Genomic DNA, 13,897 nt, shown 5'->3' on the forward strand with positions numbered 1-13,897 from the left:
ATGAGTATAATGGTTACGGTACTGGTTATGAGTATAATGGTTACGGTACTGGTTATGACTATAATGGTTATGGTACTAGTTATGACTAATGGTTATGGTACTGGTTATGAGTATAATGGTTATGGCTATAATGTTTATGACTATAATGGTTATGGTACTGGTTATGACTATAATGGTTATGACTATAATAGTTATGGTACTGGTTATGACTATAATGGTTACGGTACTGGTTATGGCTATAATGGTTATGGTACTGGTTATGAGTATAATGGTTATGGTACTGGTTATGACTATAATGGTTATGGCTATAATGGTTATGACTATAATGGTTATGGCTATAATGGTTATGCTATAATGGTTATGACTATAATAGTTATGGTACCTGTTATGGCTATAATGGTTATGGTACTGGTTAAGACTATAATGGTTATGGCTATAATGGTTATGGTACTGGTTAAGACTATAATGGTTATCGTACTGGTTATGACTATAATGGTTATGGTACTGGTTAAGACTATAATGATTATGGTACTGGTTAAGACTATAATGGTTATGGTACTGGTTATGACTATAATGGTTATGGTACTGGTTATGACTATAATGGTTATGGTACTGGTTAAGACTATAATGGTTATGGTACTGGTTACGACTATAATGGTTATGGCACTGGTTACGAGTATAATGGTTATGGCACTGGTTACGAGTATAATGGTGATGGTACTGGTTACGAGTATAATGGTGATGGTACTGGTTACGAGTATAATGGTGATGGTACTGGTTACGAGTATAATGGTGATGGTACTGTTTATGAGTATAATGGTTATGGTACTGGTTCTGACTATAATGGTTATGGTACTGGTTATGACTATAATGGTTATGGTACTAGTTATGACTATAATGGTTATGACTATAATGGTTATGGTACTGGTTCTGACTATAATGGTTATGGTACTGGTTAAGACTATATTGGTTATGGTACTGGTGTGTGTCTGACCTTTGACTGGTTGTTCTTCAGCCTGTGGGCCTCATCCACCACCAGACAGGCCCAGTCTATGGAGCCCAGCACAGCCTGGTCTATAGTGATCAGCTCATAGGACGTCAGCAGGACATGGAACTTCACCGATGAGTCTTTCTGCAGGAGGACAGAGAGAGAGGGAGGGGGCAAAGGATTAGGGGATAACAATAAAGATATAATGAGGGATATCGAAACAAATCAACAACCATGACCGCACCTTATCAGTCTTTCCCCATCCTCCCATCCCACTCGTCTCTCACCTTCATCTTAGAGGCCTTCTTGCCCCCCCGGATGGCATTGCCCTCGAAGGAGAACTCGTTCTCTCTGATGACGGCTCTGCTGTCCTTGTCTCCTACGTAGGTCACCACGTACATGTCCGGGGCCCACAACTCAAACTCTCTCTCCCAGTTAATGATGGTGGACAGGGGGGCGCTCACCAGGAACGGGCCCTTTGAATGACCCTGGAGGGGTGGAAGGTCAGGGGTTAATAGGTGAGTGAGTAAAACACTTCAGGTGAATCAGAAAAGAGAAGTGCCTAAGTCCGATTTAGAGGCTCTGCCCTTATCCCCTAACACTGGACTGATCATTCACGTCGCTAGGTATTTAGCAGTAGGGTAATAACTCAACCTAGCCTTCTGATAAGACTAGGTGGACTTTTGCTTGTATTTGTCCCAGCCTGACTTTAGGACAGAGTCCCTCTTTTTGGACTAGTTCCCTTTGATGTGCGGTTTTATTGTTTGTCCAGGGTTTGGCAGTACCCCTACTGAAACTTTTGACAAGGGAAGGCAGACTCGACGAGAGACAAACTTACATACACACAAGATCTCTCTCTCTCGCCTCATCAACCAGGCTCTCTCTCTCTCTCTCTCTCTCTCTCTCTCTCTCTCTCTCTCTCTCTCTCTCTCTCTCTCTCTCTCTCTCTCTCTCTCTCTCTCTCTCTCTCTCTCTCTCTCTCTCTCTCTCTCTCTCTCTCTCTCTCTCTCTCTCTCTCTCTCTCTCTCTCTCTCTCTCTCTCTCTCTCTCTCTCTCTCTCTCTCTCTCTCTCTCTCTCTCTCTCTCTCTCTCTCTCTCTCTCACACACACTCTGAAACACATCGCTGTGGAATCAGATGACCACATACTTTTGCCTATCCAGCACACACAGACCCCAATACAGACCCTACCAACACACCTCTTTGTAGAGTGAGTAGAGGAAGACAGCGGTCTGGACTGTCTTGCCTAGACCCATCTCATCAGCCAGTATAGTATCAGTGGCCTGAGCCCAGGAGAAACGCAGCCAGTTGAGACCCTCCAGCTGGTAGGGGTGCAGCGTTCCCCCTGTAGTGTCCAAGTAGTCTGGCTGATGGTCAAACTTGATGGTGGGCTGGAGGGGAAGTGGAAGATAAACATCTTCATTTACATCACAGAATCATATCCTGCCTGTTTGGCCCTGTCCGGGGGTATCATCGGATGGGGCCACAGTGTCTTCTGATCCCTCCTGTCTCAGCCTCCAGTATTTATGCTGCAGTAGTTTATGTGTCGGGGGGCTAGGGTCAGTCTGTTACATCTGGAGTATTTCTCTTGTCTTATCCGGTGTCCTGTGTGTATTTAAATATGCTCTCTCTAATTCTCTCTTTCTGTCTTTCTCTCGGAGGACCTGAGCCCTAGGACCATGCCTCAGGACTACCTGGTATGATGACTCCTTGCTGTCCCCAGTCCACCTGGCCGTGCTGCTGCTCCAGTTTCAACTGTTCTGCCTGCGGCTATGGAACCCTGACCTGTTCACCGGACGTGCTTGTTGCACCCTCGACAACTACTATGATTATTATTATTTGACCATGCTGGTCATTTATGAACATTTTAACATCTTGACCATGTTCTGTTATAATATCCACCCTGCACAGCCAGAAGAGGACTGGCCACCCCTCATAGCCTGGTTCCTCTCTAGGTTTCTTCCTAGGTTTTTGGCCTTTCTAGGGAGTTTTTCCTAGGGAGTTTTTCCTAGCCACCGTGCTTCTTTCACATGCTTTGCTTGCTGTTTGGGGTTTTAGGCTGGGTTTCTGTACAGCACTTTGAGAATATCAGCTGATGTACGAAGGGCTATATAAAAATAAATTTGATTTTGATTTGAAATTTGAATCATGAATCAATGTGAATGGGAGATTTGGAAGATTTACATGAAAAGGAACAAGGAAGTACCCGTACTTACATCCACCACAGGGTTAGCAGGGGGTTTCTCACTCTTCTTCACTTTAGCTATCTTCTTCAGCTTCTTACCAGGCCTGCCCTCATCTCCCAACATCAACTCTCTAAGAGAGAGAGAGATGGAAGAGGGGATAGGTAGAGAAATATGAAAGACATGAAGAGGATTAGATTATTGCTTCAGGTTACTCTAGGTTGCTATAGGCAGAGTTGTCAGAGTTTTGTGTGCATGCATGGGTGAGAATGTGCATGTTTTTGTGTGTGTGTGTGTGTGTGTGTACCTGTGGTTCCAGTAGGTCTGCTTGTATTGGTCGTACTCTGGGATGTCCATCTCCTCACTCTCCCAGGAGGCCTGGTCGTAGGCCAGATCCCTCCACTTGATCAGGTAGTGCACGTTGTTCTTCTTATCCACACTGGAGAGAGGAGGTGAAGGGAAGGAGAATGCTGATATTATGGTTTGTATCCCAGGTGTGTTAGCGTGTGTATCCCAGGTGTGTGTGTTAGCATGTGTATCCCAGATGAGTGTGTGTTAGCGTGTGTATCCCAGGTGTGTGTGCGCATTACCGTGTGTATCCCAGGTGTGTGCGTGTGTGTGTTAGCGTGTGTATCCCAGGTGTGTGCGTGTGTGTGTTAGCGTGTGTATCCCAGGTGTGTGTGTGTGCGCGTTAGCGTGTGTATCCCAGGTGTGTGTGTTAGCGTGTGTATCCCAGGTGTGTATCCCAGGTGTGTGTGTTAGCGTGTGTATCCCAGGTGCCTGTGTGTGTGCTACCTGTGGTTGAGGATGCGGTGGATCATGAGCCACTCCATCTTGACTCCGTAACGGTAGAACTCCTCCTCCATGTGGACGTACAGGGGGTCCTTGTTCTTCCTCTTAGTGCTCTTGTCATCATCCCCCTCCCCTCCGAAGTCCACCAGCGGGGGCTCGTCCATGTCCGTCTTCCTCTGGTAGTTACGGAACATCACCTGGCAGTTCAGCTCCAACTGGAGGGAGGGAGAGAAAAGACTGAAGAGGGTAAAAGATGAGTCTACTCTCTATTTAGTACACAAGGATGAAGACATTCAGCCTAGGGCTGTTGCGGTGACCGTATTACCGCCACACCGGCAGTCATGACGGCAGTAAAATTCCACGAGACTGTTGAGTCACGGTAATCTCCTTTTATGCACTCTGGACATGCTTTGGTAGTACCCAACTTACTAACTACCATCAGCTTCTAATGGCTTGGTACTCAAGGCTTTATTGTCCCTCCATCAGGTCCTAATGGAATGGTACTCAGGGCTCTATTGTCCCTCCATCAGGTCCTAATGGTCTGGTACTCAGGGCTCTATTGTCCCTCCATCAGGTCCTAATGGCCTGGTACTCAGGGCTCTATTGTCCCTCCATCAGGTCACTAGTGGTCTGGTACTCAGGGCTCTATTGTCCCTCCATCAGGTCATACTGGCCAGGTACTCAGGGCTCTATTGTCCCTCCATCAGGTCCTAATGGCCAGGTACTCAGGGCTCTATTGTCCCTCCATCAGGTCCTAATGGCCAGGTACTCAGGGCTCTATTGTCCCTCCATCAGGTCCTAATGGCCAGGTACTCAGGGCTCTATTGTCCCTCCATCAGGTCCTAATGGCCAGGTACTCAGGGCTCTACTGTCCCTCTAACCACTCTGACATCAATGCAAATGAAATAGAAAATCACATCAAACACATCAAAACAGAAGGCCTATCATACTTTTAAAACTCACCTCACTGTGATGATCAATTTGAAGAAACAAGTTTAACAGCAGGTTGAAATAGTATAAAACATGGTTGTTGTGGATGTTGTTTCAATGCCTAACATAACAAAATGGACAGTGCTTTCTCAGGTGATGACTAATTCAAAACAACCAAACGCATATTTGAGTTTATGCATAGGCTTATCACCCCAAGCTGAAAAAAAACTGAATTAAAATGATGATTGTGTCTTTACAATACATTTACTACTGCATATTAAACATAAAACAAAACTGATTTAAGATGTCTTTGGTACATAATGGGTCTAGCCTAATAAATTTGAGTAATTGCCTTTGAGTGTGGACTGCATTATTATTCTTTTTAAATGTTTTATTTAACTAGGCAAGTCAGATAAGAACAAATTCTTATTTACAATGACGGCCTACCGGGGAACAGTGGGTTAACTGCCTTGTTCAGGGGTAGAACGACAGATTTTTACCTTGTCAGCTCGGGGATTCGATCCAGCAACCTTTCGTTACTGGCCCAACACTCTAACCACTAGGCTACCTGCCGCGTTGAGTGAAATAAGTGTACTTATATTTCTTTCTCAGCTGCTCATATTAAGCACATGTTCCGCTATAAAACCGAAGCAGCCTGATTTCTAAGACATTCTATGCTTTGTATCACTCACAACTAAAGTTGCCAAATAACTCTTAAATCTAGCATATAGGACCTGTTTCAAGTGATCACTTTTACGCTCAACATAGCCACTTCATATGCTCCGCAATGGGAAAAAGATCCTTTCTATTTTATTCAGCTATTTTCAATTATATTCTTCTTATTATAAATTCATGTAAAATAAAATAATGGCACGGGACTTATAAGCATATTGTCACACCTACTCCTGCTCCCTCCAGCGCTCAACGTCGCCGGTCTACTAACCACCGGTACTGGCTATTATATTAAGCACACCTGTTCCCCATCATTACACACACCTGGTCATAATTTTCTCCTTGATTACGCCCCCTTTATTACGCTTCTCATGTTTGCTCTTTTGTATCGTTTCATGAAGATGGCGCTGACAGAGATGGTCGCCTTGCTTCGAGACCTTAGGAAACTACACAGTATTTAGTGTTTTTCTGTATTATTTCTTACATTGTTAGCCCAGAAAATCTTAAGTGTTATTACATACAGCCGGGAAGAACTATTGGATATAAGAGCGACGTCAACTTACCAACGTTACGATCAGGAATACGACTTTCCCGAAGTGGACCCTTTGTTCGGACCACCACCCGGGACAGTGGATCTAATCCCAGCAGCCGACCCAAAACAACGTCGCCGCAGAAGAGGCACACGGAGCGGCCTCCTGGTCAGGCTCCGTAGGCGTGCACACCGCCCACCGCTTCCAAGTATACTACTCACCAATGTCCAGTCTCTTGACAACAATGTAGATGAAATTGCCTTCCAGAGAGACATCAAAGACTGTAACATCCTGTTTCACGGAAACATGGCTCTCTCGGGATACGTTGTCGGAGTCGGTTCAGCCACCGGGCTTCTTCATGCATCACGCCGAAAGAGATAAACACCTCTCTGGGAAGAAGAAGGGCGGGGGTGTACAGTCGTGGCCAAATGTTTTGAGAATGACACAAATATGAATTTTCACAAAGTCTGCTGCCTGAGTTTGTATGATGGCAACTTGCATATACTCAAGAATGTTATTAAGAGTGATCAGATGAATTGCAATTAATTGCAAAGTCCCTCTTTGCCATGCAAATGAACTGAATCCCCAAAAAACATTTCCACTGCATTTCAGCCCTGCCACAAAAGGAATAGCTGACATCATGTCAGTGATTCTCTCATTAACACAGGTGTGTGTTGACGAGGACAAGGCTGGAGATCACTCTGTCATGCTGATTGAGTTCGAATAACAGACTGGAAGCTTCAAAAGGAGGGTGGTGCTTGGAATCATTGTTCTTCCTCTTTCAACCATGGTTACCTGCAAGGAAACACGTGCCGTCATCATTGCTTTGCACAAAAAGGGCTTCGCAGGCAAGGATATTGCTGCCAGTAAGATTGCACCTAAATCAACCATTCATCGGATCATCAAGAACTTCAAGGAGAACGGTTCAATTGTTGTGAAGAAGGCTTCAGGGTGCCCAAGAAAGTCCAGCAAGCTCCAGGATCATCTCCTAAAGTTGATTCAGCTGCGGGATCAGGGGCACCACCAGTACAGAGCTAGCTCAGAAATGGCAGCAGGCAGGTGTGAGTGCATTTGCACGCACAGTGAGTCGAAGACTTTTGGAGGATGGCCTGGTGTCAAGAAGGGCAGCAAAGAAGCCACTTCTCTCCAGGAAAAACACTAGGGACAGACTGATATTCTGCAAAAGGTACAGGGATTGGACTGCTGAGGACTGGGGTAAAGTCATTTTCTCTGATGAATCCCCTTTCCGATTGTTTGGGGCATCTGGAAAAAAGTTTGCCCGGAGAGGACAAGGTGAGCGCTACCATCAGTCCTGTGTCATGCCAACAGTAAAGCATCCTGAGACCATTCATGTGTGGGGTTGCTTCTCAGCCAAGGGAATGGGCTCACTCACAATTTTGCTGAAGAACACAGCCATGAATAAGGAATGGTACCAACACATCCTCCGAGAGCAACTTCTCCCAATCATCCAGGAACAGTTTGGTGACGAACAATGCCTTTTCCAGCATGATGGAGCACCTTGCCATAAGGAAAAAGTGATAACTAAGTGGCTCGGGGAACAAAACATCAATATTTTGGGTCCATGGCCAGGAAACTCCCCAGACCTTAATCCCATTGAGAACTTGTGGTCAATCCTCAAGAGGCGGGTGGACAAACAAAACCCCACAAATTCTGACAAACTCCAAGCATTGATTATGCAAGAATGGGCTGCCATCAGTCAGGATGTGGCCCAGAAGTTAATTGACAGCATGCCAGGGCGGATTGCAGATGTCTTGAAAAAGAAGGGTCAACACTGCAAATATTGACTCTTTGCATCAACTTCATGTAATTGTCAATAAAAGCCTTTGACACTTATGAAATGCTTTTAATTATACTTCATTATTCCATATTAACATCTGACAAAAATATCTAAAGACACTGAAGCAGCAAACTTTGTGGAAATTAATATTTGTGTCATTCTCAAAACTTTTGGCCACGACTGTATGGTTCATGATTAACGACTCATGGTGTAATCATAACAACATACAGGAACTCAAGTCCTTCTGCTCACCCGACCTAGAATTCCTTACAATCAAATGCCGGCCATATTATCTCCCAAGAGAATTCTCGTCAGTTATCATCACAGCTGTGTATATACCCCATCAAGCAGACACCGCGACGGCCCTCAAGGAACTTCACTGGACTCTATGTCAACTGGAAACCATATATCTTGGAGGCTGCATTTATTGTGGCTAGGGATTTTAACAAAGCAAATTTGAGAACAAGGCTACCTAAATTCTATCAGCATATTGATTGCAGCACTCGCGCGGGCAATACACTCGATCACTGCTACTCTAACTTCTGCAATGCATACAAGGCCCTCCCTTCGGCGATCACGACTCCATCTTGCTCCAACCGTCTTAAAGGCAGAAACTCAAACAGGATGTACCCGTGACTTGAACCATTCAACGCTGGTCTGACCAATCGGAATCCACGCTTCAAGATTATTTTGATCACGCGGGACTGGGAAATGATCCGGGCAGCCTCAGAGATTAACATTGATCTATACGCTGACTCGGTGAGTGAGTTTGTAAGGAAGTGCATTGGAGATGTTGTACCCAGTGTGACTATTAAAACCTACCCTAACCAGAAACTGTGGATGGATGGTGGCATTCGCACAAAACTAAAAGCGCAAACCACTGCATTTAACCATGGAAAAAGGACTGGGTATGGCCGAATATTAATAGGGGGAAAAACCTATACAATTAGCTTCGATTTGTGGAGATGAAGGAGACCGAAACGAAAACATTCTTAAAATACTTTACTTCCTCTTTCAAAATATTGTTTGGTACATCATGAGTGACTCCATCATTTGTAACAAATTTCAATTTTCTATTTTTTTTTTAAGATCTAAAAATAATTTGGTGCTCGCTTTATTTTTTATAATATATTACACTGGATCTTTCTTGAATAAGTTTTGTGTGTTTTTCCTCTAACTTATTCTGTGCCTCTATGGTACAGTTTTTATTGCTATTTATCTGTACTGTTAGTCCTTCAATTTCCTTTGTTAATATGGACTCTTTTGACCTAAATTGCTTTTGTTTTATAGATGAGTACTGAATTGCATGGCCTCTAAAGGCACATTTAAAAGTGTCCCATACGATATGGGCATCTGCTGTACCGATGTTATGTCTGAAAAAGTCTGTTCTAAATTCTTCTGTCCAAGTTCTAAACAAGTTATCATCCAGTAGGCTGATTACATTTCCAATATCCTCTCCCTCATGGAAATTCTGTAAGAGTAATATACATGGCAATTATGTGATGGTCCGACCGCATTCGGTCCCCTAACGTGTTTATGTTCATGAACGGTCAATTACCATGAGACCGGCAGTCTTTTGCATGACAATAACAGTCTGACAAAATGTCATGGCCGCCACAGCCCTAATTGAGCCTGAATTTTACAGTGGCATATTGCTGGTTGTGCGTGTTACCTGTAGCTCTTGGACCCAGGAGCAGTGCCAGTAAGACATGTTGCACCATTTGACAAAGAACTGCCTCTCTGGTCGGCCGGCCAATGGGACAGGGTCTGGGGCCTCGGCTGGGAGGTCCAGGGGGCGGGGCACAGGTGTAGGGGGCGGAGGTTCACCCCACTTCCAGGTCAGAACCTTCTGGACTTTACCCTTCATGCCCGGGCACTGAGGGATATTCAGGAACAATCAGATATACATTCACAAAGAAATATCTTGTGTAGAAAATACCTTCTTTGTCAATCATGTCAACACTACTTTTGCATTTATATCTGCAATCTTCCGTCATTATAAAATAAAAAAACAACGGCAGCATATACGAGGAGAGATCGGAAATAAGAGTGAAATGGCAGCTGTATAGCTGACTCAACTCAAATCAAGAATTCCATATGATGTAGGTGTAGCCACCCACACAAGTATAACAGAACATGTTCTCTTTAATAATAATTTACATCCAACACCCATACGTTGAGATTCATTCTCTCTCTCTCACACACAGGGTGGCAGGGCTCACCATGCAGCGTGGGCAGATCCATTCCCCGTTGGGTATCTCAGGGAGGGGGGGGTTGAGGCAGTGGATGTGGTAGGAGGAGGTACAGGTGTCACAGCACAGCAGCTCTCCTCCATCCTTACACACCCTGCAGAACTCTATGTGATGGTCATCCTCCTCCTCTACCCATCCCTCATCCCTCCCCACCTCCTCGTCCTCCCCCTCTCCCTCAGACAGCTCCTCTCTGGCCTCCCACTGGATCCCCTCTTTCTCCTGGAGGGAGGAACAAAAAGAGAGTGGGAGGAGAGAGCAGGGGGGGGACAAGAATGCGGGAGGGGTGTGGCAAAGGGGGTAGTGAGAGTGCAGGAAGGGGAGTGAGGAGGGAGAGGGAGGAGGTGGAGGGGTGTTGAGAGGAAATGGGAAGAGAGGGTTAGGAATGATGGAGGGGAAGCGAGAGTGGGGGAAAGGGGGGAGTGATGAAGAACAAAGGGAAGGAGAGTGAAAGATAGGAGGAGTGAAAGAGAGAAGGACCAGGAGAGAAAAAGATCAACATCAAAAATAGGATATCACACCAATCTTTAGTCATTAAAGAGAAAATACATACAGTGTATACAAGCAATATGGTGTAAACTCTACCTAGCCATGGGTTGGACTAATTCAGACTGGGTACATTGTGTACTTACACAGTGGGGGCAGCTCCACTTGCCCTCGGGGGCCTTCTCCATGTCAGGGTCCAGACAGACCATGTGGTAGGCCCTGGGACAGGTGTCACACAGGATGATCTCCCCTCCCTGCTGGCACACCTCACAGTAGTCCTGGTGGTCTGTCTCATAGCCGTCACCATCCTCCTCAACTGGGATGGGAAGAGGAGGAGTTAGGAGGGAGGAGTTAGGAGGGAGGGGGATGGTACATGATGATGGTCCTGTTAAAAACATCTAATATTATCAGAGGATTGGCTGACAGCCAGGTCCTTGGTTTCAGCCCAGAGCAACTACATCTGATTCCTCTAATCACATGATCATCAACAACACAATTAGTTGAATCAAGTGTGTTAGTGCTGGACTGGAACAAAAGCCTGCACCCCCTATAGCTCTCCTGACCTAAGGTATGTGACTGACCACTAGTCTACATGCTATAGCCCCAAGCTATAGCATGTAGACACCTCCATTACATGGAATGAGAGGTCAAGAGATGACAGTTGCGTTCCCATGCCAACCTTTCTTCTTCTTCTTGGCGGTCTTGGCCTTCTTCTTGGAGCGGCTGCTGTGGCTGTTGGAGCCGTCCGACACTTCAAAGGTCCCGTCGTCAAAGTCACTCTCCACGTCAAGCTCATCCTCCTCACTCTGACAACACAGGGAGAGAGAGAAACAGAGACAAAGATACAATGATAGAATTGTGGGACAGAAGTATGGCAAGGGTTACTGCATATCAGTTGATTCTCAGACAAGTTAAGTGTTCTTACCGAGGATCTCTTCCTCTTGCTGTTGAAGCCTCCCAGTTTGATCTTGAGCGGAGCCACCTTCTTGGCTTTGGGCTTGGGGGCAGGCTTGGACCTCCTGCGAGCATTGGGGCCTGCAGAGGGAGATGGAGTTCAATTATTCCCTTATTCTACAACAAATGCCCAACAATAATATTATACATGCTCCCTCCATCAGCATTCCTTTAACTTGTTCCTCACCTTTGCCCTCTTTGGTCTTGGCCTTGCGGAGTGGGGGTGCAGACACAGCGGGCACAGCTACAGGTACGGAAGCGGGTGTAGCTGAAGGGGAGTCTTTAGCGGCACTACCCCCCGCCCCTGTATCCCCTCCTGCCTCTGTCCCTGCCACCACCATGCTTTCCACGGCCGCAGCCACGTTGGCAGCTGCCAGGGCTGCGTTGGCACTGGCACAGCCCTACAGAGGGTTACACAACGCAGGATGGAAATCAGGACCGTTGCTATAAAGAACATGCAATCATAGTCAAAATACATTTGTAATGTATTGTATTAGCAATGTAATGTTATGTAATAGCAATGTAATGTCATGTTATAGCAATGTAATGTCATGTTATAGCAAAGTAATGTCATGTTATAGCAAAGTAATGTCATGTTATAGCAAAGTAATGTCAATGTCATGTTATAGCAATGTAATGTTATGTAATAGCAATGCCTTGTATTGGGTTGTGTTACCTTCAGAGGGTTGTTGGTGCTGAACTCCCTCCACTTGGCCATCATCAGAGTCATCATCCTGGACACAGCGATCTTAGGGTTCTTGGCTGCGATGAGGGGTCTGGGGAAGTAAGGGCAGAGGTTAAGTTTGGGGCACTCTGCGGGGGGCCGGCAGAAAGTGGATGTTTGCAGTTTTCAGGGATACAGTATTTTCAACATAACTTCCATTTGCTCTGAAAAACAGATGTGGGGACTCCGTTCAAGCGTCTCTTTTTACGCCTGCTATGTTAGTTTAAGTTCGGGGTAGAAGTAGGGGCAGTTTCAGACTGGTCGTAGCTAGCTCAGTCACACACAGGTATGAAGTAACTTTCTCCCCCGATCCACAAAAGCTGCGTTATCCAGGTGAAGTGGTACTGAAACCTGCTACAGTGGAAACAGAAGGAGAATAGCAAAAAGCAAGTAGAAAGCATGAGACGTGAGAGAGGTGTGTTAACCTGACAAACTGGCTGAAGGCCTTGTAGTTGGTGATGGTGGTGTAGTCCTTCTGAGTGAAGACATGGTCGATGTCTTTCATGCCCCAGTCCTCCAGCAGCTGAGTGGAGCTCTTGGGCTCCTAGAGAGGGGGCGGAGTTAGGATATCATTACATTCAGGGTCAGTGAGCCAACAGGGTCATTAAGTGCATTGCAGGGGCTGCTTCAAATCCAAACAGAGAACAACTCCAACGTCTCCCTTGTTCACCCCACCCGCACCACCCACATCCTCTTAGACTTCATCCTCACCTGGCTATCTTCATCATCATCTTCATCCTCATCTTTCTCTAGTTCTGGTTCTTTGTGTTTACTCTTGGAGCTGGATGAGCCACCACCACCTTTCTCCTTTTCTCCACTCGTCCCTCCTCCCTTCTTCTTGTCTTTGGAGGAGCTGGAGCGCTTCTTCTTCTTCCCCCTCGGGGCGTAATCACTTCCCTCGCTTTCTGACCTGGCCCTACCTCCTCCTCCCTCTTCCTCCTCCCTCGCTACTTGCTCTACTGCTAAGAAGGGTTCTGGTGAGCTGACTGGCACCTCCTGAGAGGAAACAAAATGAGTCAACATAGATACAAATATGAAGAAGAAAAAAATCTCACAAATGCGGAAAATGTATACTAAGGACAGGTCAAAACGGTCAAAGGCTAGGGGCTATCTGTGTTGTTATTATTATACTTCAAAATGCATTCTTCCCTCCCAACTTCCTTGGAGAAATCGCTGATATCAGTGACTAGGATACTTCATGTAAGGAAGGATCATGCCCATCCTACCTCTCTGACAGGTCTTGGTCTCTTGCTGATCCTGCTCTCACGGCTCTTCTTGGCTTTCTTCTTCTTCTTTGACTTGGTGGGGACCTCGACGTCAGACACAGCCTCTTCTGGTTCCTCCTCATCTGCCGATGGAAAGGGTACAGGAATTGATTTAATAAAATGCATAATTGATTGAGATAATTATATGAATAAAAATATATATTCATAAATGACCGACGGATTTGTATAAAATTCTAAAACTGTAAACTCCAGACAAGCTTTATTGACAGTGTTTTAGATACCTTTTGATATAAAGAACGCACTGCACGCCAGTTGACAGTACATTACCAAACAGAGGCATGACTCGTGTGACGGCCAGCAAATGGT

At 45.6% G+C, this 13,897-nt stretch overlaps 1 protein-coding gene across 4 annotated transcripts in view; it reads right to left on the reverse strand.

The window, feature by feature from the left end:
• Positions 1–13,897, reverse strand: part of LOC106576265 (chromodomain-helicase-DNA-binding protein 4) — a 46,238-nt gene that overhangs the window by 31,325 nt on the left and 1,016 nt on the right. For all 4 annotated transcript variants that reach the window (XM_045700422.1, XM_045700423.1, XM_045700424.1 and 1 more), the window contains 16 exons: positions 13,532–13,653; positions 13,017–13,301; positions 12,731–12,849; positions 12,258–12,357; positions 11,769–11,982; positions 11,553–11,662; positions 11,307–11,433; positions 10,774–10,943; positions 10,115–10,363; positions 9,565–9,768; positions 3,966–4,177; positions 3,478–3,609; positions 3,204–3,303; positions 2,187–2,378; positions 1,276–1,476; positions 995–1,132 (listed from right to left, as the gene is read on the reverse strand). In XM_045700422.1, coding sequence (XP_045556378.1) covers positions 995–1,132; positions 1,276–1,476; positions 2,187–2,378; positions 3,204–3,303; positions 3,478–3,609; positions 3,966–4,177; positions 9,565–9,768; positions 10,115–10,363; positions 10,774–10,943; positions 11,307–11,433; positions 11,553–11,662; positions 11,769–11,982; positions 12,258–12,357; positions 12,731–12,849; positions 13,017–13,301; positions 13,532–13,653 — 2,675 coding nt within the window. The remainder of the gene's footprint in view (positions 1–994; positions 1,133–1,275; positions 1,477–2,186; positions 2,379–3,203; positions 3,304–3,477; positions 3,610–3,965; positions 4,178–9,564; positions 9,769–10,114; positions 10,364–10,773; positions 10,944–11,306; positions 11,434–11,552; positions 11,663–11,768; positions 11,983–12,257; positions 12,358–12,730; positions 12,850–13,016; positions 13,302–13,531; positions 13,654–13,897) is intronic.

The sequence above is a fragment of the Salmo salar genome, chromosome ssa02 (assembly GCF_905237065.1).
Source record: "Salmo salar chromosome ssa02, Ssal_v3.1, whole genome shotgun sequence".
Lineage (NCBI taxonomy): Eukaryota > Metazoa > Chordata > Actinopteri > Salmoniformes > Salmonidae > Salmo > Salmo salar.